We start from the raw sequence: 22,349 nt of genomic DNA on the forward strand, positions 1-22,349 counted from the left end.
AAACACTAAAAGGATTGTAAAAAACCAATAAAAAAAAAAAAAAAAAAATTAAACCAAGGGAAGGACAGTAACGGTCAGGAAATCTTACTTGACTTGTGGCTGCGGTCGCGGGAGTACGCTTTTCTAGACAGGGTGTAGGAGGACACGGCTGGCACACGGGAAGCAGAGTTTGCAGTGAGGACATTACTCCTTTCAGAGAGCATGCTGCAGTCATTGCATGTGTAGCCATTTATTAGGGAGGTCTGCGTTTCGGCACTGAGAACATCTCCATTTGCCTGAATCACGGTCGTGTCCCCAGCTGGAGAGCAGACAAAAGACAGAAGGAGGGACTTGGCTTTACTTCTCTTTGACAGGTGAACAGTAAAAAATTGTCAAGGTGTGTAATTCAATACGTACCTTTAGAGTTGTCGTCATCAAGGCCTTTAGGGGAAAAAGCAAGAGAAGGAAAAAAAAAAATATAATGATTAAGGGCGCTTTACATCTTTTTCTCTTGTAAAAGTTCCGCCAGGTGCTTAACATGGGGAGATCAAAAGAGTTACACAAAAGGATACAAAATTACAGCAGATTGCAGAAAAGAACCAGATGCATGCTGAATGGGTTGCTAAGCAACCGTGATTAACAGAAAGGGAGCTGTGGAAATCACAGCTGTACCAGTGTGGCGCCATGCTAAAACTGAAACGTTCCCTTGTTCTCAGCAAACCGCTATTCTCAACTGCACCTTCAGCTAGAACAGGCTTGTGCGTCAGTCAGTTACCGCTGTGGAGCGATCGTCTGAATTAAAGGGCACCCCGGCCAACTGGAGAATGTTACGCCATCGGAAGAGTATTTGCAGTGGGCATTTAGACAAACATGTGACAACCCTGAAACGGAATGATAAAAAAGGCATCTGCCGTAGTAGAAACTCCTCACACTGCCACATAGTAACAAATCACTCTGGGAACCTACATACAGCAAATCATATAATGTGACTTCAATATGGAGCATCACGTTAAAGGGGTTGGCATCTTTGCTCCCAACACCTAAGTAGCGATGCCAGGAGAATGGCTGCAGCAGTCAGGTGGACAGCGGGCAGATAAGCTACTGTACCTGTAATGTAACGCTAACCTGTGGGTTTGTTGCATTTCTACAATGTGTGAACGCACCCTAAGGCTGGGTTCCCACGGGTCGCATTCTCCGTAGAAATCTCGCGGTTTTGAAGGAGCGAGAAACTGATATTTCCGCCGGCAAAGCGTAGCTTCAAAACCCGCAGCACCTAGTCGCGGGTTTTGGAGCAGCTACGCCGCATGCTTTTGCGTCGCAACCGACTCCTCCATAGAGGAGAGCGAGGTCGCAGCAGGAAAAAAAAAAATGGACATGCTGTATCCCAGGAATCTGCACCGAAGCACCAGCTTCTGTCGCGATGGATTCGCTGCCCCGTGTGGATGAGATTTTTGACAAATCTCCTCCACATGGGTGGCTAATCCCAGGATTAGCGGACGCAGGCGGATTTGCCGCAGCAAATTTCCGCACGGAAATTCTGCCTCGTATGAACTCAGCCTAAAGTTCCCAGGTCTCGTCACTAAACAGAACGCAGCCAGTATTTTCACAGTTCTTCAAGATGTCAAAAATAAAGTGGCATTCCCCTTGAATGTAGCACAACCAAACTATTAGATGCCTTATTGCCTTGAAGGCTTCAGCGCCAGGCATGCCAGCGCTCCATCAGCTACGTGCGCTTTAGCCAAACACTTTGAACCACCTCAATAAGACTCCAGTTCAGGCTTGAACAAGACTTTGCTTTAGGTCTGTTCAAGTTTCTCTGCCCAGGGCTAGCCAACCATCTTGGCAACACTGCAAGCTGCTGGAGTTTCAACTTGTGGGATACAGATATCTGGCAAGAAGATTTGTAATAAGTCATTAGGATGCAAGAATTCTGCTCCGGGATTAGAAATGCAGATTCCCTAAACAATAAACACTTTTCAGTCTCCAATTTCATTTAAAGAGGTTGTTTCAGGATGTCCTAATAGGGCACATGGAAGTCACCGGAGCTCACTCGGAGCCAGAAAGACACTCACTCTGGCAGACCCAGTGTATCTATTGAGCGGCCACTTATTTGATTGCTGCCATATAACGCTACATTTCCCCTACACGGAGTATATACCTAGAAGTGGCTTTCCAACGAGAACAGCCACAGCAGTTGATCATTGAACCAGCTTATTATAAAAAAAAGGTCACCTTTGTGAAAAAAAATGCACATATTACACGTCTGTATCAATCACATGAGCGTAATAAAGAGTCTCCCATTAGAACACATCCACTCACCCCATAGGTGGTCCACTTCAGTCTGCTCCCGTATCGATGACTCGTCTAATACTGTGGACAGTGTAGAGGTGTCTGTGACATGTGTGCTGAAGCTGCTCTGGAAAGATGCATCGGCGCCCCCCTTCCTTGATAGCCGACGACTGCTGGATGAAGACTGTAAGCTGCTGTTCTGCTGCTGTCTACCAGATCTAAAGAAACAAATATTGTGGTTACAGAATGAGCTGTATGAAACGGAAGGAAAGCAGAACGCCAGCCACTCGTCAAATTCGTATTCTGTGTCTCAAGTTATATGACAGTGAGGCTTCGGTTTGGAGCCGCTTTACATTTATTGGGTTCCCTGGTATACTCTTATCTCCCATGTTTCTCCCATTACATGCAGGAGTGAATCTGGGGGTGTAACTGCTCCCTCCAAGGATTGCAGAATGGAAAAGCACATCTATAAAATTCCTGCAGAACAGGAAGGCAAATCGGAGTCGCCCCATCCCCGCTTGTAAAGGGCACATTTCCAACAACATAAGAGGGAACTCTTCAGTGCGACTTCTAATATGTAAAGCAGTTCTAAACGGTTATCACTTAACCGCAGTTATATCTTGTCCCAACGGTTACTATAGGTACCCTTACACGGGATGACAGTCTGGTCCATAAGCGCCCGACAGTCATCCCACAGTCTATTGCTCCTGTGCTCTCTTCCAGCCGCCTGCCTCCATCCACTGCAAATTGGTCGATAGACCATAATCGCCCTGTGTGAAAGGTACCTTATAAAAGTCTAAAAGTCATCAGGAGAAACGTTACTTACAGATCCAAGCTCAAAGACTCTTACTCCAGGCAGAAGCTGGTTAGGCAATATTTAAAGGGGTATCCCACCTGAGATATCTATGGCATATCTACAGGATATGCAATTGAAGTCTGAGGAGGGGGGCCGGTCCCAGAGGTGGTGCCTGGACCCATCCCGAGTTCTGGCTACCCGACACAGCTGAATGCGAAGGCTGGGAGTTCTATCCGAGTGGGCTGTGCTATACAGTTCTCAGAGCTTCCAGAGAAGTGAATAGGAGTTACATTGCAAGACGGCCAGCTTGCCCACCTCATAGACAAGAGGCCATAATTGGCCAGAGATGGCAATACCCCTAACACGTTCAAACCTCAAGCTCTTTTCTATGGCTAGCTTTAGGAGCCCTTACCCAGCAGCCAACATCGCTCTCTCCTAGGTCAGCCATAAACATCCCCATTTTGATCAGTCGAGCGCGCAAGATATAGCATGGAAAGCATTTTTCAAACCTAATATATCTAAATCCTGGCTCACATGCATCTCTTGTGCATAAGTACGCCATAGCATACATACTTGCTGCATGCTGCCAGTCCCCATGCACTATATTGGTGTGTGTGCGCACACTAATACGCGCCACAATAGTGCATGCTGCAATCTATTTCCCGCAGCTCGTGTGAGCGGCATCATGTAAGTATGGGATTTTGCTACCGCATATTTAAAAAACTGTAAGCGTAACAGAGTTAAACAGCCTGAACGCCACATACATTACATTAGCATATTGCAATACTCTGAGGACCAGGAAGATTGGTGCTACTGCCAAATACATTTTGCTCTTAGGATTGTCTAGACTGGACCTAACAAAGTCTGAGCTACGAGATGCATTCTGTCTATTGGCCTCAGTGTGTGGATGTAAACGAAAATGTTCCCATTCAATGCCAGCAAGCAGAGACCATGAAAAGAGGAATAGAAAGATCTTGCTGCTACAATGTACACTACAGCAAATAAAATGACGTAACTTTATTCTGTGGATCGGTATGATTACGATGAGGCCAACTTTTTTTGCTGTAATTTTAAAAATTTGAGGAAAAAAAATAAAAAATAAAAAAAGAATACTTTTCTGCCTCCATGGCTTTATTTTTCCATCAACATAGTTGTGTAAGGCCTTGTCTTTTACAGGATGTCCCGTGGCTTCCTTAAGTACCATTTTGGAGTACATTACTTTTTAATTTAATTTTTTTTCTACGAGATAGCGTGAACAAGAAAAAAAAACAAAAACTTGACGTAGTGCATTTTTTCTAATTGACTACATTTACTATGCGGGGTAAATAATGCCTTTTCTTTAAAGTTTACTTTTTTTGGATTGTTACTGTAGTAGGTTGTAATACCATAATATTACATTATATCACTATCTGACAGGCAATCAAGTCACGGCACAGGCATGGCTTGATCTGCAATGGCAGCCTTGGGGGTTGTCAGAAGGCCCCCGGGTGCCATGGCAACTGAAAGGTACTCCACGATCTCACTGCGGGGTTGTAGTTAGGAACCACGAACGACGATTGAGGCATTTAAATGCCGCTGCCAGAATGGACGGCAGCATTAAACAGATTAACAACTGTTCATAGCCATTAGAAACAGCTGACACCCACATTGTATGCAGTGTGATTGACCCCCAACCCACCTCTATACAAACCCTGAAGCCCAATGATGTAACCATAGTGTTAAAGGGGTTGTCCAGACCTCAACTGTAGGTCAATAAGGGATACCCACCGATCAGCCGTCATCATAGCTAGGAGCTGTGCCAGGAATATTAAACTGGGCTGGTACCAGCTCTGTCCATAATGATGCTCGGCCCCATATCAGCTGATCAGCAGTGTGACCCCCACCCATGAACTGTTAATACCCAGAGGTCAGCAACAGTACATTTAATATAGAATACTTTAATTACAAGCAGAGTCGGAGTCAATCTATTTCTACCGATTCCACAGCCCTGATTGACTTACTAACATAATTCCATGCTTTGGACAAAAATACTGTTTAAGGTCCTAAAACAGCCCATATATGGGAATTACAGGGAAAAGATGGCCACATCTCACAGGTATCATTGGATAATCTCACACTTGCCTGTTAATTGACCGGTCATGAGAAACCCCTCCAGAATAAGAGATAGTGGAGCCGATGCTGCTGTTGAGGAGATCTTCAGAAAAGGTGGTTGTTGTGTTCGCTAAACGTATACTACGCCGCGACATTCTCGGAGAATCAAACACAGGATCCAACTTATGCAAGTTCTCGAATTCCAGTGCGTTGGAGGAATAACTGGAGCTACAAGAGTGAAACATGCGTTAATCTTCATATGGGCTCTTCCATTAAAGAAGTGGCAACAAAACATCAAACTGACAGTAAAACAAAGATTAAAAACCACTTCTAAGACTTGTACAACAAACTGTAATCATGGAAGACTACGGAAGGATCAAAGAAGATAGAAACAATGTTGGGTGGAGTTTCCAGGAAACGGTCAGACTTCAGCCCGATTCCCTATGGCTGTTAAAATTATAACCTGTGCAGCAGTGTCCAAGGGACTTTCTGCCAAAAACAGTGCCACTCTTGTTCATGGGCCATTTTTGGTACTGCACCCAAGTCCCATTCCTGTGATTGTGTCTGAGCTGCAGTACTAGACAGCTCATGGACAAGAGTCATGCTGTTTCTGAAAGAAAGCAGCCATGTTTTTCTAATATCATACAACCCCATGCTGTACAGATTACCACCTGCTAACCAGCAGCAACAGAGCGGAGGCGAGGTCTGATCAGCCGCCAGAAGAGTCCATCAGAATCTTCATGCATATAAATGGGACAGAAAAAAATAATAATGGGAATGATTGATAATCCTTTATGGTAACAAGTAACTAAGCAGACTGTTCATCAGGGTCTAAGTCGTGACCCAAATTTAGACACACTTTCTGCAAATTTGGGTCAGAATGTGCCACACAGACAAAAAAAACAAAATCATGCAAGCTGTATTCATCGTGTGTCCATATGGGCATTAGGAGAACCCTGCCCAGTATAGCGGATGGGGTGGGTGTAAAGATAATGGATACACAGATGACAGGTTGCCTTTAGTCACTTACTCTGATCCCCCAGTATTTTAGGATACGTTCACACATGGGGATTAAATTGGACATGTGTCTGAATTTGAAAAAGCAACGCACACGCTCATGTCAGATTCCCATCTCCCCCCCCCCCCCCCCCAACATACGAAACGTTACTGAGGGTTTACATGCAAAATCTGAACCCAAATTCTAAACTTGGGAGGGACGGCCACTTACCCTCAGTGCGACCTATATAGGGCTAGGATGTCATAGCATGAAGCCAAGTACCCATCTGTCTAGAAAGCCTTGGCCGAAATTTCTGACCGGAATGGTTGCTACTAAAGATGAGCGAACACCAAAATGTTCGGGTTCGCGTTATTCGAAACGAACTTCCCGCGATGTTCGGGTGTTCGTTTCGAATAACGAACCCCATTGAAGTCAATGGGCGACCGGAACATTTTTGTATTTCGCCGATGCTCGCTAAGGTTTTCATGTGTGAAAATCTTGGCAATTCAAGAAAATGATGGGAACGACACAGCAAGTTCTCCTCTGCCACAGCTGTAACAGCTGTGGCAGAGAAGAACGATGTTAGCCCATTGAATTCAATGGAGCCGTCAATACAGCCGACTCCACTGAATGCAATGGGCTGCCGGCGATCGCGGGATGAATTGTCGGAAAGGGGTTAAATATATAAGCCCTTTCCTGCAATTCATCCAGAAATGTGTAAAAATAAAAAATATATATATACTCACCTGGTGCCGACAGACGGAGTTCAGCGCGGCAGGCTGCAGTTCTCCTGAACTGCTCTGAACAGCTGTTAGTAGTATTCAGCAGCCGGGGATTTAAAATCCCCGCCTGCTGAATAAGATGCCTCTGAATGGTCACAGCCTGACCAATCAGAGGCCAGCCCTCACTCACACCCATTCATGAATTAATGAATGGGTGAGTGAGGGCTGCCTCTGATTGGCTCAGGGGCAGGAGAGTGCCCCTGAGCCAATCAGAGGCAGCCCTCACTCACCCATTCATGAATTGGTGTGAGTGAGGGCTGGCCTCTGATTGGTCAGGCTGTGACCATTCAGAGGCATCTTATTCAGCAGGCGGGGATTTTAAATCCCCGGCTGCTGAATACTACTAACAGCTGTTCAGAGCAGTTCAGGAGAACTGCAGCCTGCCGCGCTGAACTCCGTCTGTCGGCACCAGGTGAGTATATATATATTTTTTATTTTTACACATTTCTGGATGAATTGCAGGAAAGGGCTTATATATTTAACCCCTTTCCGACAATTCATCCCGCGATCGCCGGCAGCCCATTGCATTCAGTGGAGTCGGCTGTATTGACGGCTCCATTGAATTCAATGGGCTAACATCGTTCTTCTCTGTCACAGCTGTTACAGCTGTGGCAGAGAAGAAGGATTTGTCTTCTATATGTTCTCAATGGGGTTGGCGCTGCTGCCGCCGGCCCCATTGAGCGCATATAGAAATGATTTCTCAGGGAAGAAAGTTAAAGTAACCCGAACATCCGAACATCGTGTGGTGTTCGTTACGAATAACGAACATCCCGAACACCCTAATATTCGCCCGAGCATCAAGCTCGGACGAGTACGTTCGCTCATCTCTAGTTGCTACGAATTGCCTCATACCTGGAAGTCCTTGGCAGCTCTGAAGTGCAAACTTTCAGCAGTTTCCCAATTGTTTGATCACTCTTGCACTCTATTTCTACAGTCCTGGACTTTTCACTGAGTATTTAAAAAAAGAAATAAATTCTGCAAGGCAAATCCATGTACCCCTAGAGAACTACAGTGTCCTCACACACTTGAGACTGCGCTAAGACATCTCCATGAAGGGGTGAGGTGTAAAGACCACTGTCGGCATCAATGAACCGATTATACAGACCCACTTGATGCAACAAGTGTCCTTCACATCTGCCAACAAGCCTGTATATCTGTAACATATGACAAGTGCCGAGCACACGTCGGCTGCCAAACCGTGCTGAGGAGTAACAAGCAGCTAGTGTGAAGCGTCCGCCGCACGTGTCTGCAGGATCATCATTCAACAGCCAGTTATGTTTATGTGGCGTCCCATGATAACGAATGGTGCGCTACGGACCACGTCGCCATATTACTGGACTGCTCAAGTTCTGGCTTCACCATCAGCCTTTTCACATACGGGGTTGTGGGGACCATTAGTTTACCGACTCTTTTAGATCAGCCCCCCTTCCCCTAGTAGTCGATCAGGCACTGTACCCCCTTTACTGATGGGCGCAGTTCACACAGAGTAAAGAGTGATCCAAGATTTTTTAGAAATCCTCATTCATGACCAGCTGCAAAAATGTGCAGTGCTGCTGCCGATATTAAATCCACAAGTGTTAACCCTTCACGTCACACGTATCAACATACAGATTTGGTTCCTTTACATACGTGTATGAAAATGCTCTTTATTTCTGCTGCTTCTATGTACCCCACAGCACGGTACAGAGATCGGCACCATTTACATCAGTTCCTGTCACCAGTAGGGCTCACAATCTAATTTTTGTCTGAGCCTTTTAGTGCAAAATCAGTCTCAAAATCCCTAAAGAAATGGACCAACATGCTGCACCATTTCATCTGGGAAATCGCCAGAAGTCAGACGGTCCTCGATATAGACCACACCTCACCCATATGGTTCCACCACAGAATGAATACCCTCCCGGCCTGCATTTAGTCTCCCTGCTCCCACAATGGAGCAGGAAAGCAAACAATCCACAGGCAGAGATGTGAACAGCCCCTTCCGGCCCTTTTACATGGGCTGACTATTGGGCCCGGACATTCCTCCAAAGGCTCGTTGGCCCAACAATAGGACCATGTTAAAGAACAATCAGCAGACAAACGAGTGTTTGCTTGCCGGCTGATCGTTTAGGTGCAGGCAGCATAAAATGCTGGCCGATCAGCGGTACACCTCCACGACTGAACAGGAAGCTATACAGCCGGCCTATGGGGATGAATGATTGGCCCTATAGCGGACTCGCAGCCCGCGGGAAAGTAAATAAAACCAGTACGGCTCAACATGTGTTTCAATTGGTGGTTGTTAGATTTGCCCGAGAACGTTACTGGTCTAAAAAAGCCCCACAAGAGTAGAAACAGCATGTAAACCTCATCAGAACCCACAGTGCGAACACGGCCCTATCCCAAACCCTTCAGGAAGTCATGGACTCAAGGGATGCAAACACTTGTACAACACTGTCATGTTCCCCATTAGTCTAGACGAGACCCTCTGGTGTTTACAGATAAGACGTTCCAAGCTTTATACACAGACCCAAAACGGTGGCACAAATATTACCACCGGATAGGCATCTTGAGGGTCACCGTATTCACCCCTAGAAATACTACTATATACACTTGCAGAACACTGCCACGATTATCCTCACAAAACCTCCATCCAAGATGGGAAGTACACAGGGGCCTAGTAATAATAATAATAATAATAATAATCTTTATTTGTATAGCGCCAACTTATTCCGCAGCGCTGTGGCAGATATGTCATAAAGTCTGTGGGGCAGATTTCTGAAGGCCTTTGCTGCCCATAGCAACCAATCGCAGCTTTCATTTTCCAAAAGCACTATAAGAAATGAAAGCGGCGGCGGTTGGTTGCTATGGGCAACCAAGACTTTATTTTAGACCGTTCCATAAATCTGCCCCTATGTACATGAATCCTAAGAATTTCTGATGTGGGGGCCCATTAACGGCTTTAGCTAGTGGCCATGTGGTATTTAAAAGGATTTGTATATGAACAGAGAAACATGGCCACTTCCTTCCAAAAACAGCGTGCTTTTTCATTGGTTGCATCTGATATTGCTGCTCAGCTGCATTGCAGCGAGTGGGACAGTGTTGTAATACTGCATACGGCCTGAACACAACTGTGGTGCTGTTTGAAGAAAAAAAAATAAAAAAATGCAGCCATTTTTTTCTAACCCTAAGCAACCACTTTAAAGAGGCTGTGCCAAGATGGCATCCCTTACGAATGTCAATAATAGTGTGTAAAGGCAGCACTCCAACAGCGGGATGATATAGTTAGACTTTTATTTTCAGCTCATGGCATAAGCCCAGCAGCAATGTTTCGACCCAAGGGGTCTTTGTCACAGTGCCCCCCCTTTGTCCGAGAACTACCATCCTGGTGGACTTTCTGCCGTCCTGTAGTTACACGGCAGCCATTCATGTGTAATACGGCAATCCAACATCTCAGGCCGGCTGTAGCTTGTCCAGGGTTGCCAAGACCAGGACTTTGTTGTACCACGATTCATTAGCGAATGCAGGGACCCCCTCAGGATCTCTGATCAGGACCGTGTACAGTAACCAAGGGGTGGGATTTATCACGTACTAATCAGGAAATAAAAACAAACATTCTTCTCAAACATCAAAACGTGAAACAGCAAGGGTCAAAACAGAAGCAGCCAGGCACCGGTGACTTCCATGTCCGTACACTAGCACCGTGGGCATAACCAAGCCCAGCTCCGGCCCAAGATACTGCATGCAGCGCTTCTTCCATCCAAAAGCTGGGCGGAAAGCGGAAGGACACCATCACAATCAATTGGGTCCATCCAGAGCGCTTCGCCCGCAGGGATTCCCCTTTCCTCGAACAGAGCAGGAAAGCAGAATCCCAAACTCAGGTGATAGCATTAGCCCAACCTGCACAGATACATTGTAGCAAACTAGCAGGACATAAAAGATTTGCGTTAATGGATTTATCTCACCGAGGCTACCTTCACACGGGTGAGTGAGATATTGGGCTGAAAAACTCACCCAATATTGCTCGTCAACATGCATTTTACCCGCAGGCGGCTTTCCGTGAAATTGCGACCCTCTCGCATGTTAGAGGTTTTCCTATTGACTTCAGTGGAAACCTTGCATCGCATGTGATGTATTTAAATGGTCCCATTGAAATCAATGGGCGATGCTTTTGAGGAATGTAAAAAAAAAAAAAAAAAAAAAAAAGAAGAAGAGGAACATGCTGCAATGCTGCGAGGGAAAACATCGCTCATGGCCCATTTAAAAGAATGGAGTTCATATTTGCACAGGTTGTGGGTCTCGCAATGCACAAAACTCGCGCAAGATTCTCGGCCGTAGGAAACCAGCCTGAGGATAGCTTGCACAGGGTACAAATGTAGCAAAAGTCATTGATGTCTTTTTCGTCCTGTAAGGTGCTGGATGGCCAAATAAATAGAAACTGAACCAACCTCATCAATCAAAGGGGGTCTGTTTGGTTTTGTCATAAAACGGATCAGTTTGGCCAGGGATGGCATATTCCGGCTCCCTGAAAGGCAGGACTATGGCACCTCCAACGCCGGCTTGAACGAGCCCTTCAGTATTTCTGCAGCTTCCATATGATGAATGGACTGTCGCAGCACGTCTATAACATGGGGGCTCGCCCGTAGGTCTATACTAGCGGTTAGGAGAGCTGCTCCTTGTACACAAGAACCCAACTCTTTACAGGCAGCTGGAAAGTCTGAGCAGTCCCCATAATCCTAGGTCTTCACAGAAATTCAGGGCTAAAAAACTTGTACAAAATATTAAAACAAGAAGTAAACCATTGTGAAAAGCAATAGCAGCGATGCCAGACGTAGCGAGCACGCCTGCTGCCTGTTTATGCCTACATACTATCACCGGGTGTGGTCAGGCCAAAATATTAAACATCTGACTCATCCACAGAAGAAACGTTGGCTCCGAGGACGGACTGCTGATGCCAGGACCAACAATCATGTGTTCAGCAGGAAATGTGCAGAAACCAACATACAAGAAAGCGATCTGCAAGCCTCGCGCTCCAACACCACGCATCTCTAGACTAAACAAGGTTATAATAGCTCCCACTACTGACAGCGGCACAGGGTGCATGTCCCCCCTCATTCCTCTGCGAGACCCTCAGGCAGGTTCTTCCCTGACCACTTATTAGCGACAGGGGAGGAGTGACAGTCTCTATATTCACCATTTTATTGGATGCCATTAGAGGCGGCCCTTCCTTTAGCCATAGAGGGCGCTTGTTAATATAAACTACATGTAGAATCCCCGACTGCTGTTATCTGGATGAAAAGATGTCCAGTGCAGGCAGAAGATATTAAAAACCAAACTTCTGAGAAGAGTGGCCCACTGCAATCTGTAGGGGGCAGGACTTTGGAGTTCCTGAAGCTGTGTGCCCCCAGGCCCTCATGCCTAGACACCACACAGTTAAAGCCCCTTTACACTGGCGACGGTTGAGCATGAACGCTTTGCCCGTGTGAAGCTGTACCCGATGAGCCAACGAATGAGCAAACATTTGACTTTCCTCCTGACTGCACCCAAAAATAAAAATACCAATTTGATAGTTCTCGGCAGCACATCTCCCCGTGTGAACTAGGGATGTGCTGCTAGCTAGGATTAACGAAACTCTCCCATCCTGGACAGAGATGGTCGCACCGCTTCTCCGACTACCTGCTACATATTATGTATTCATATGCATCAGTGGACACTACATGCTGGCCAATCACAGCAGGAGAAAGGGTCTTAGTAGCCATCTTTGTACAGGATCGGAGGAACAGATCCCTCTGGGGTGTGTTGGGGGTTTCGGAATTGGAAATCGGCACTTCTATTCACCATCAAGATTTGAAGATGAAACCTCTCCAATCCCAGCTGCCAGCACTCCCCTTCCATAGTGAAAGCGGTGCTATCCGGATGATTGCTTCCAGGCAGGACTGTAGACGTTGCAAAATTGAAGTTCGACAGGTAAAGGTATTTGGAACCACGTGCAGTTTGTGCTAATCTGCGGACAGTACACAGCACCATTATAGGCCTATGGGGCTATGCAATTCCTTTTTGCCCCCACATAGACCCATAGGTTCATGTAAAGACTCATGGCAAGTCCTATTCCAATTCTTTTCACGGATGAGAAACAGGACATGCTTATGCGTTGTGCTAGTTTGATAGCACACGGACTGGTGTGGTCCGATTCAAGTTACACCCAAGCTTCTTGGAAGGCTGGTAACAGTCACCTTACAGTCCTTACACTCCTGTGGCCATTTGTCCCCCATTGGTCTTTGTTTACCAGGGATGATTTGGCATGTTGATGCATGGCCACTGTAGCCAATCACCGGCTATAATGTGGATGTGGTGACACCACCGAATAAACCGATGTGTTGCCAGAACACATGGCCACCACAACAGTCTTGGAACCGAGACCGGTAACGGACAGGGAAGGGTTGGCAAAGGATTGGTAAGGTGGTTATTCCTCATTTTGTCACTTTTTTCATTGTTAGAGATTTGCAAAAAAGTTTCATGGACTTGGAAAACCCCTATAAGAATAGTAATTCTGGCTAAGATCAGGCATCATCATCACTTCCCTTTCTCTTTACTAAACAATCTGGCATCACCCAGAGAGTCCAGATAACAATGCCGATTCTCTGTAGATATTACGAGAAAGTGTCTTGGAAGGAAGTCCACCTCATTGCCCTGGTGGAATATTTCATACGAACGCTGTATGAGGCTACATTATTTAGGGTCTTTATCCACTGGAATGAGCAGAGTAGTTAAACGCTACAGCACTTCTACCTGCATAAGGTATTCAGAACCCGAACTAGGCAACATCCACATTGGTCTTCACCAGAACCACTGAGTACTGCAGAAAGTTGCTGGCGGCTGCCTGGCATTGAGCTACCAATTCCCACACCCGTGTTACATTTCACGGCAGCAGCTGTCATCAATGCCAGATCTTCAGCTCTTCCAGTGCATGAACAATTATAGCACGGCTTATGCATTGTCTGGACTGTCTAATCCCGGCATGCACTCTCTAAGCACAAAGCAACAGATGTCACTCTCAGAGTTCAGGATCATGGAGTAAGAACATGCTGGAGGGACGAGCAAAGCCTCACCTTAGAGCATAGGTGTACCCAGTGTTTTCGGGAAGACACTGGGGAGGAGTATACGTGTGAAGATGGGAATAATCCATTCTCAGGGTTTCAGATCATGCTGTAGCAAGTAAAATGCAAAAGAAAAAAAGTCCAACATTACATTACATACATACCAATAAGCTGGCCGGATACAAACTCCGCACACAGGCAAGCGTGCAAAGCGGTGATGATGCTGATGAATGGTATGCTGGATGATGATTATGATGTCTTACAAGCGTTATGATCAGGGTGGGAAGAAATTTTTACTGTTATAAAAGACTAAATCACGCTGAATCGGGGGATCCAAACAGATTAGATGATCACACGATTAACCCAACCTCCACCGCTTCCTTCTTGGGTCACACCTGGACACAAGTGAACGGTGACACCCAGATGACTGCTATTGTCCTTAGTTATGTTGGAGTGCAACCGTTTCCAGTGTACACATTATAGACTGGTACTCCATATGCTCTTATGGGGGAGACAGTCAAGCAACTGGGATTGCAATATAAAAGAAGTCTATCTATATATTAGTTAAAAGTCTTCCAACTCTCTACTAATAGCAGATGTCAGGGAAATAAGGACTGGGCATATGGGAATTTCAACATGCCCGATCATTTGTTGCTGTGGGAGATAAACTGCTGCCAAAGAGGTGCGATACTGGCTCATTCACCTCTCCCCATTGATATAACATGCACACACAACCATGTGTATGGGAAACTGGGAGAAAATGCTGTAGGTCAGCACAGGTGTTTGGCCAACAGCCAACTTAAAGAGTCATCGAGGCCGGCTACATAGTTTATCAGCCGCAGCTCCACTGACACCTTTCTTGTGTTCACACTCATCCCTGTTCTGGCTCTTCTTAGACTTACCTCCCTGCACTGTGAATGTGTCAAGTGGGTGGTCCTCACCACCCACATTAATAGAAAGCCATTGCTGGCATCAACAAGGCTGTGGCTTCGAAGCTATGCAGCCAGTCCTGCTGACACGAGGGCATGATAGGTCCTCTTTAAAGGAGTTTTCTAGGCCTTTGATAATCATGGTGCATCTTTAAGGATTCCTGAGGTCTGACTTCCAACATCCCTGATCAGATGTTTGAAGGCCCTTGCACTTAGCAGGCACAACTCCTACTTTCAGTTCCAGGTACTGCAGCTCCTGAATGGGACAAAGCTGTAGCAAACTAACATGAGGCGCAACAACTAACAGTGCCTGCTAAACAATGGGGATGTGACGCTCACTGGAGCCCCTCAGACACTTCAGATAGCAGATTGGTGGGGTTTAGAACCCGCACCAATCCAAAATTGATGACCTGTCCTAAGGATCTTCCATTAATATAAAAAGAAACGGATAACCCCCTTAACAAATGAGCATCGTGATATTCAGATTTTTACCACTATGTTAATGGTTGTAATGTTAAAGAGAACTTCACCTGAAAAACAAAGTCATCAGTAAATCAAACTCCTTGAGACATTCTCTTCTGTCCTTAGCCTTTTTTTTTTTAAGTAATACTGAGGGATAAACCCTGTGAATAGTATTGGTGGTAAGATTGGTTATCACCCAGCTTTCCCAGGATTCAGTACAGTAAGCCTAACTAGAACCATATAACAATATGGAAGTAGTCGGTGCATTGCTGCATACTAAAGAGGGGCAGTCTGGCAAGTCATACTAGCCTCAACCCAAATCCCGCAGCTCCAGTTGTGATAGTGCCTGGTCTCCTGCTGCACTCTTCTTCCAGCTCCAGCGATGACATCCCATCACAGGGACAGGTGCTCGCTGCAGCCAGTTACTGACTGATCCAGAGTTACACACAGCTGGTAAGAGGCTGCAGCGATCACCTGTCTCTATGACGGAACATCATCGCAGGAGCTGGAAGAGCGCAGTAGGACACTAGGCACCGTTGGAACAGGAGCTACAATGGACCAGGTAAGGCAAATTACATTCTTGTCTTTATACATTGCTGAGCAGATGTCAATGTACTTTTTTTTTCCTCCCCAGTCTACTCCTTTAAGAGGGACTGTCTCCAGACAAACTGACATATCGGCAGAACATACCATCAATTTCCAATTGGTGGAGATCTATCCAACATGGCTGCCACTGATGCCGGCACTCAGATCAACAGTGGCTGTTAATGGCATATCCTGGCAATATGTCAATGTCTGAGGAAAGCTCTAAAACCCAAGAAAAGCTGGTATACCACCACTATGCAAATTGTTGTCCCAGCCGTAGGCAGAAAGCTCAATACAATATTTAACATTTGGACTTCTATTTCATTTTTTTGTTGTTTAGGACAAAGTTCTCTTTAAACATATGTGAATACCCAAGGAGAGGGTTACCAAACACCAGCCAGGAAGAGTCGGAGTTGTCCATAACTTGTCAGAGGTCCTACAGAAAACTCCTCCACTTCTCCCTTCTACTGATGTTGATAAGCCTCCCGCCATCATCTTTACGTCCAGACAAGCCCAGGATATTAAACACTTGCAGGTGACTTAAAAGCAACAGTGCATGCTCCGAGAAGAGAAGAGTAAAAACACATGGGAGCGGATTCTTCCCAGAACTACACCGAACTCATGTCGGAGACAAACAAAAAATAAGGACCACAGACCAAACTTTAGACCTGCGATAGGATGGAGCCAGCAAGTCAAGGAAGAGCTGAGGGATAAACCACCTCCCCGAGGCATAAAGGGAACACACCCGTCTGAACCCGCCTAAGTCATCACAACACCCAGCTCCTCCCGCAGCCTTCAGAAGAAGAGAACCACATGAATAATTAATAGACCAGCAGGAAGTCTATGAAATTATCCCGCGTGTATCCAGAGCTGTCAGATCATGTACACACATGCAACTAAATGGGAAACGCTCATCTGTCGACCGCGTGAATAGATTAGAGTATTACTACTTGTCATTGACTAAATATACAGCCTTCTATATAGCGCAGCAATCCAGACCAGCTGACATGCCGGATATTCTCGCTCGAGTTTGTGTTGCAAGACGCACGAAAATAGACCCTTTTGTTTGCATTGCGGCGTGACCTATTTTTGTGCGAGTCTGCACATCGCGCAGAACACGGACATGTTTCCCAAGGAAATCAATAGGAAACGTTTGCGATCCTCTAGCGTACGTGAAACATGCCCCCAAGGATTGCAGATATACAGAAGCAATGAGTTATTGAATGAAAAACTCCTTACATCCGTGTGTATGACGCACGTTGGCAAGCGCGATATCAAGCAGGGTTTCTCACCCCGATATCACGCTCGCCCATGTGAAGGTAGCCTTAGGCCTCCATCACAGACGTTTTTGTACAGCGCTCAGCACTGCGCTAAATGCTATACAACGCTCCCATTCATTTCAATGGGGCTGCTCACACAAGCGTCAAAACGCTGCATCTTCAATGCTGCCTTATGACAGCGCTGCATGTTCTATCTTTGGCCGTTTTCAGCCCTGCGTCGCACATTGATATGAATGGGCAGCGGTTTCAGCGCTGATGAAAACATGGCACAACTTGGTACCCCATTTTTGGCAGCGCTAAACGAAAGTTGCACAACCTAACAGAAGGAATACTCACCTCGCTGATGCCGTCTGGTCCCTGCCGCTGCTCTCCGGAGCTCCCGGCATCGCCGACAGAGGATGCTTCCAGCACTAGCTGTGGTTGGCGGAGCCAGCTGACCCTCAGTGGCACTCAGCCAATCAGAGCAATCTCTTCCTGGGAGGCGGGGACTTCAATCCCTGCCACTAGAAAAAGTTACTCCGTTGGCTATGACAAGTGTCAGGAGCTCCGGAGAGCAGCGGCAGGGAGCAGACAGCATCAGCTAAGTGAATATTGTTTTTTTTGCAGCATCCTCGGCTGTGCGTTCAAGACGCAGCCAGAACGTTATAAAAAATGCATGACAACGCTGCTGAAACCACAGTAAGCGCAGGTAGGCCTTAAACAGATATTTTTCCTGCATTGAACCAAAAGCCAAAACTATGTGGGGGAGGGGAGAGAAACAGCAGAAGTCACATGTAGCGGAAAAACAGAGTTGAGATCAAGTTTTTAAGTAGAGTATTACTAGCGGCACGATTTTGCAGTTAGACTACATTCACACGGACGAGCGCGATATCAGGCCGAGAAACACTGCTTGATATCGCGGTTGCCAATGTGAGATTTTCATGCCGATGAGGAGTTTCTCATAGAAACTGAAAAAAACTGAAAAAAATAAACAAAGAAAAAAAACAAAAAAAAACAACACACCACACGTTTCCCTATGGAGCATCATTTATATCGCATCAGCAAGATCACGATCGCTGTGTAGAACTAGCCCAAGGTCAAATGCACACGGCCCTGCACCAAATCCACCCGTGATCGCGGCCAGTGACCCCATGTATCTGCATTTTTCTTCTTTCCGATGTACTGCAGATGTGCCGGCCGGCACACATACGCAGTACAGATTTTCCTGCGCCATCGCTAGGCAATGACATGGGTCCCGCGATTTTTCTGGAATTGACATTCCGGAAGGCCGTGGATTGAAGTTTATGGAAGCCGTTGCGATTTCCACCCACGGAAAGAAAAATCGCAGCATGCTCCACTTCTGTTCCTGGAACAATCACTTTTACATTGCTTGCTATGGACGGAAATTCTGCGGAACTCATTTTTTGAGATCAGCCAGCAGTGAGACCCCAGCAATCAGCAAGTTACCCCCTTGCTTATTACAGCAGATGTGTAAAGTCAGTGATGACCACTCACTGCCCAAAGTGTGTAAACAAGTATTGGCATCACGAACAAGATGTCTGATGACGGACGGACGGACGCACACACACCTGAAACTAGCCGGGGAGAGGATATTTGTTCATTCATTTGGAGGGGAGAATGCGGCGTATTCTTAAAGAGAACCTGTCACATCATTGAAATCAACGAGAGCAGTCACAAGCGCCGGAGACTACACTGAGGTCCGAGCAGAGACTTCCGCTGCTTCCACTCCGATCCCTGTGTAACTGTGGCGCTGTCAGCGGGCGCACAATCAGCTGATCAGTCAGGGTCCCGAGCGATGAACCCCAGCTGATCCACTATGGATGACCTATACTGAAGATACCTGCATCAATAGTATCCTCCCTGGAAAACCCCTTTAATTCATGGACAGCATACGGACCTATTATGCCCTATAAGACGTTGGTATGCAGTCTCAAAAACGAATCGCATGTCCTATTCCTGTCAGCATCACGGACGAGTATTAGGACATGTAAACGCATGGTAATGTGCGGGTGGTCTGTATATTGACGGCACACAGATGTCCGTGTGGTGTCCAACGCAAGTCCACAGGTGTGAGGGAGACCTGAGCAAAGTATGCCAAGTTTTGGCTGAAAACACCGTGCGCCAAACTTACTACATGTGTTTTAGATCCTTTTTACACTAAGGCTACCTACACACAGGCGAGCGCGATATTGCGGCGAGAAACTCAGCCCGCTACTACACTCGCCAATGTGTTTCTGCAGCGGTGTGAGGCATTTTTTCGTCAAAAACACTTCCCATCAGTTCAGTAAAGTAGCATTCAACCACGCCAGAGGTCAGTAAGCGTCTCCCATTTTTTCCAATAGGAAACCTCACGTCACGCCGTGCGATGCGTTTTACTGTCCCATTCACAACAACGGGTGATGCATTCCGGGGAACACGGATAGGACATGCAGCGTCTAGGACTCCTTTCAGAAGTATGGAGTTCATATCTGTGCGTCTCGCAACACACATCCCACACGAGTTTCTTGGTCGCGTGAAAGCGGCCTCATTGGACAGTTTTGCAAAAGTAGGTTGCAACTGGTGCAGCCAAGTGGATACCTAAAGCGCGCCACATGAATGGCGCAAAATATTGTTGAAAACTATGCCAGCTATAAAGTACCAAAAGGAAGCTTCCAACACGGCTTGCGATGTGATAAGTCCATCAGACAGCGTGCACCACCGCGGTAAATATGGCGCATTTCTGCCTGTCTCTTTCTAAATTTAGGACAATATTAGCACACGCCTATACAGAGTTTACACATGTGGCTTAGCCATGTCCAGGAACCCTAAGGAGGGGTAACAGAGCAGAATTGCTGAGCGGACCCCCTGAACGGAAATTCCACAGCATTTGCAGTAGCAGCAAAGTCTCAGCGACAAGCTGCGGAGATAATCCACATGAAACCCTGCGGAAATAGACACGCGGTGCGGAATTCAAATCTGCGGCATGTCAATTGTTTCCACTGCAGAGTCCACCTCTCACTCCATGAGGGGGTGAATGCCGCACAGGAATTTGCAATAAAACCTGCACCAAATGGGAGTTTGGAGCCAGGCTTTCCGCAGCAGAACGCCCGCTATGGACATTCCGCCCCGAGTGGACCCAGTCCAAGGGCTCCTCCACAGTGGCGAGAGCAATATCCGGCCGAGATTGACGGCCCGATATCACCCTCGCAATACGAGGCTGTCAAAGTGTTCAGTGATGAGCGGACTCCCCTGCAGGGATGAAGGAATCCCCTGCCGCTGCTGCCATTCCCATTCAAATCAAAGACACACTTTTATGCCAATTTCACTGCAGAATCCAAGTCCGCCACATGAACAAGACCCAAGAGTACAGCCACATGGAATGTGGATGAGTCCACAACAAAATCCGCCAATATTTCAGATGGATTTGTCGCAGTTTTCACCCCTCATTCGAAGAGCAGAGATACGCAGTAAAAGGCTGCAGCAGAAATTGACATTCTGCGGCTTTAAAATCCACCCCGTAGGCAGTTCCAGCTCCGCTTCCCCAGGACATCTCATCCGCTTTGCACGCTGTGGTTCCCCCCCTCCCTCCCCCGTGTGAACATACCTGACGGGTAAGTACACATGAGGAGGCAGCCACACACGGAAAAGGTTGTTTTAGAGATGATTAAAGGCCTCACAATTTTGATATTCTACAAATTTAAAAATTTGTACTGCAGGAAAATCCACACATCTTTCCCACAAAGTAAGGCCTCATGCCCACGGCCGGCTCGGATCCCGACTGTGAAAACTCATAGCGAAATCAGACCCGGTGCCCCCCGGAGACCCTATACTCACCTCTCCAGATCCGCTGTGAACGTCTCGGCCAGCATGCAGGTGCAGTGCATGACGCACTGGGTGCTCACGCGATTTCTTGCGGTACTTCCGCAGTGCTCACAGAAGTATCACGGGACGGACGGCTTCCATGGACTGCAATTCCCCCTCACGAGCAGAAAAATGACAGTTGATTTCCGCTCGTGGGCAGAGGAGAATCTTTTACCACTGCATGTCTAATGACAGACATTGCTGCGGAATTCGTGGCGGGCGTCTGGCTGCGAATTCCTGTAGTGATAATCCGTCCGTGGGCATTGGCCCTAAGGATGCTTATAGACGGAGTGATTTATAATTTGCGCGAGCGACCGACATCAGAGTTGATACACGGTTCACATGCGAATGAAAACGGAGCGGTATTTAAACCGACCAATTAGCGAACCAGCCAACGATCTTCAGGCTTACGTGAAATTAAAAAGCAGCAAACGAATCCTGGTTCGATCCTCAGCCGCGCTTACACTGAACGAGGATCATTCATATTTAAACAATCAAGTGGTTTTTTGAACGCGGTTTGTTCCACGCCAACGCACCTTAAGGGCTCCTTCACACGGATGTATTTGCGCACTCAATACGTAGAGAATAGAACCCATTGACTTCAATCGGTTTGTTCTCATTTGTGTGCATTTCCCGCGCACAGGAAAAAAAAGGCTGCATACTCCATTTTTGTGCGCATTTGCGCACCAAGGGTCTTCATAAACGTCTATTGGAGGCGCACAAAATGTACAATATGCTGTGCGTTTCTATGTGAAAAAAAAAAACAAAAAAACACCACATCTTGTCCTCATTAGGCTAATAGCCTTTTAATTCACAGCGGGTGTGGGAGATGGTTGGGTGTGCATGACCGACCGTGTGAACATGCAAAAAAATACGGTAAAATATGTTCCTCGTTCACAGCGCAAATGCGCTGCCCTGAAGCACTGCTCTCTACGGGCAGGCGGTCAACGCCACCCAGACGCAATTACATTGCGGGAAATCGAAACAAAAAAAGGAACAAGTCCGATTGTGCGTGACGGCGTGCGTGAGATACACCATCATGTGCGGTACAATATCGCCGCTGTATGCCAGCTCCACAGTGTTTTGCGCATGCGGCCGTGTGAGCACCTACTAAACAACGGGTACAGCCCCCCATTTCCCGCACCACCCCAGCATGCAGGAAGCAGACTGTCGGATCCATCGTTTCCGTCACAGAAGACTTTCTTCCCTCAAGTAGCCAAATACATTTTCCGACAAGGAGATCAGAGAA

General features: G+C 46.7%; 1 protein-coding gene across 8 annotated transcripts in view; it reads right to left on the reverse strand.

Annotated features, from left to right (window-relative positions):
- The window catches only part of SUN1 (Sad1 and UNC84 domain containing 1), a 47,911-nt gene that overhangs the window by 24,398 nt on the left and 1,164 nt on the right, over nt 1–22,349 (reverse strand). For 3 of the 8 annotated variants that reach the window (XM_066576361.1, XM_066576362.1, XM_066576365.1), the window contains exons 2-6: nt 14,017–14,113; nt 5,186–5,383; nt 2,299–2,486; nt 397–420; nt 89–298 (exon numbers count right to left, since the gene is read on the reverse strand). In XM_066576361.1, coding sequence (XP_066432458.1) covers nt 89–298; nt 397–420; nt 2,299–2,486; nt 5,186–5,383; nt 14,017–14,093 — 697 coding nt within the window. In that variant the 5' untranslated portion in view covers nt 14,094–14,113. Of the gene's footprint in view, nt 1–88; nt 299–396; nt 421–2,298; nt 2,487–5,185; nt 5,384–13,696; nt 13,918–14,016; nt 14,114–22,349 lie in introns of those variants that run through there. The other 5 variants (XM_066576360.1, XM_066576358.1, XM_066576363.1 and 2 more) reach the window with 3 other exon arrangements.

Source organism: Eleutherodactylus coqui, chromosome 8, assembly GCF_035609145.1.
Source record: "Eleutherodactylus coqui strain aEleCoq1 chromosome 8, aEleCoq1.hap1, whole genome shotgun sequence".
Lineage (NCBI taxonomy): Eukaryota > Metazoa > Chordata > Amphibia > Anura > Eleutherodactylidae > Eleutherodactylus > Eleutherodactylus coqui.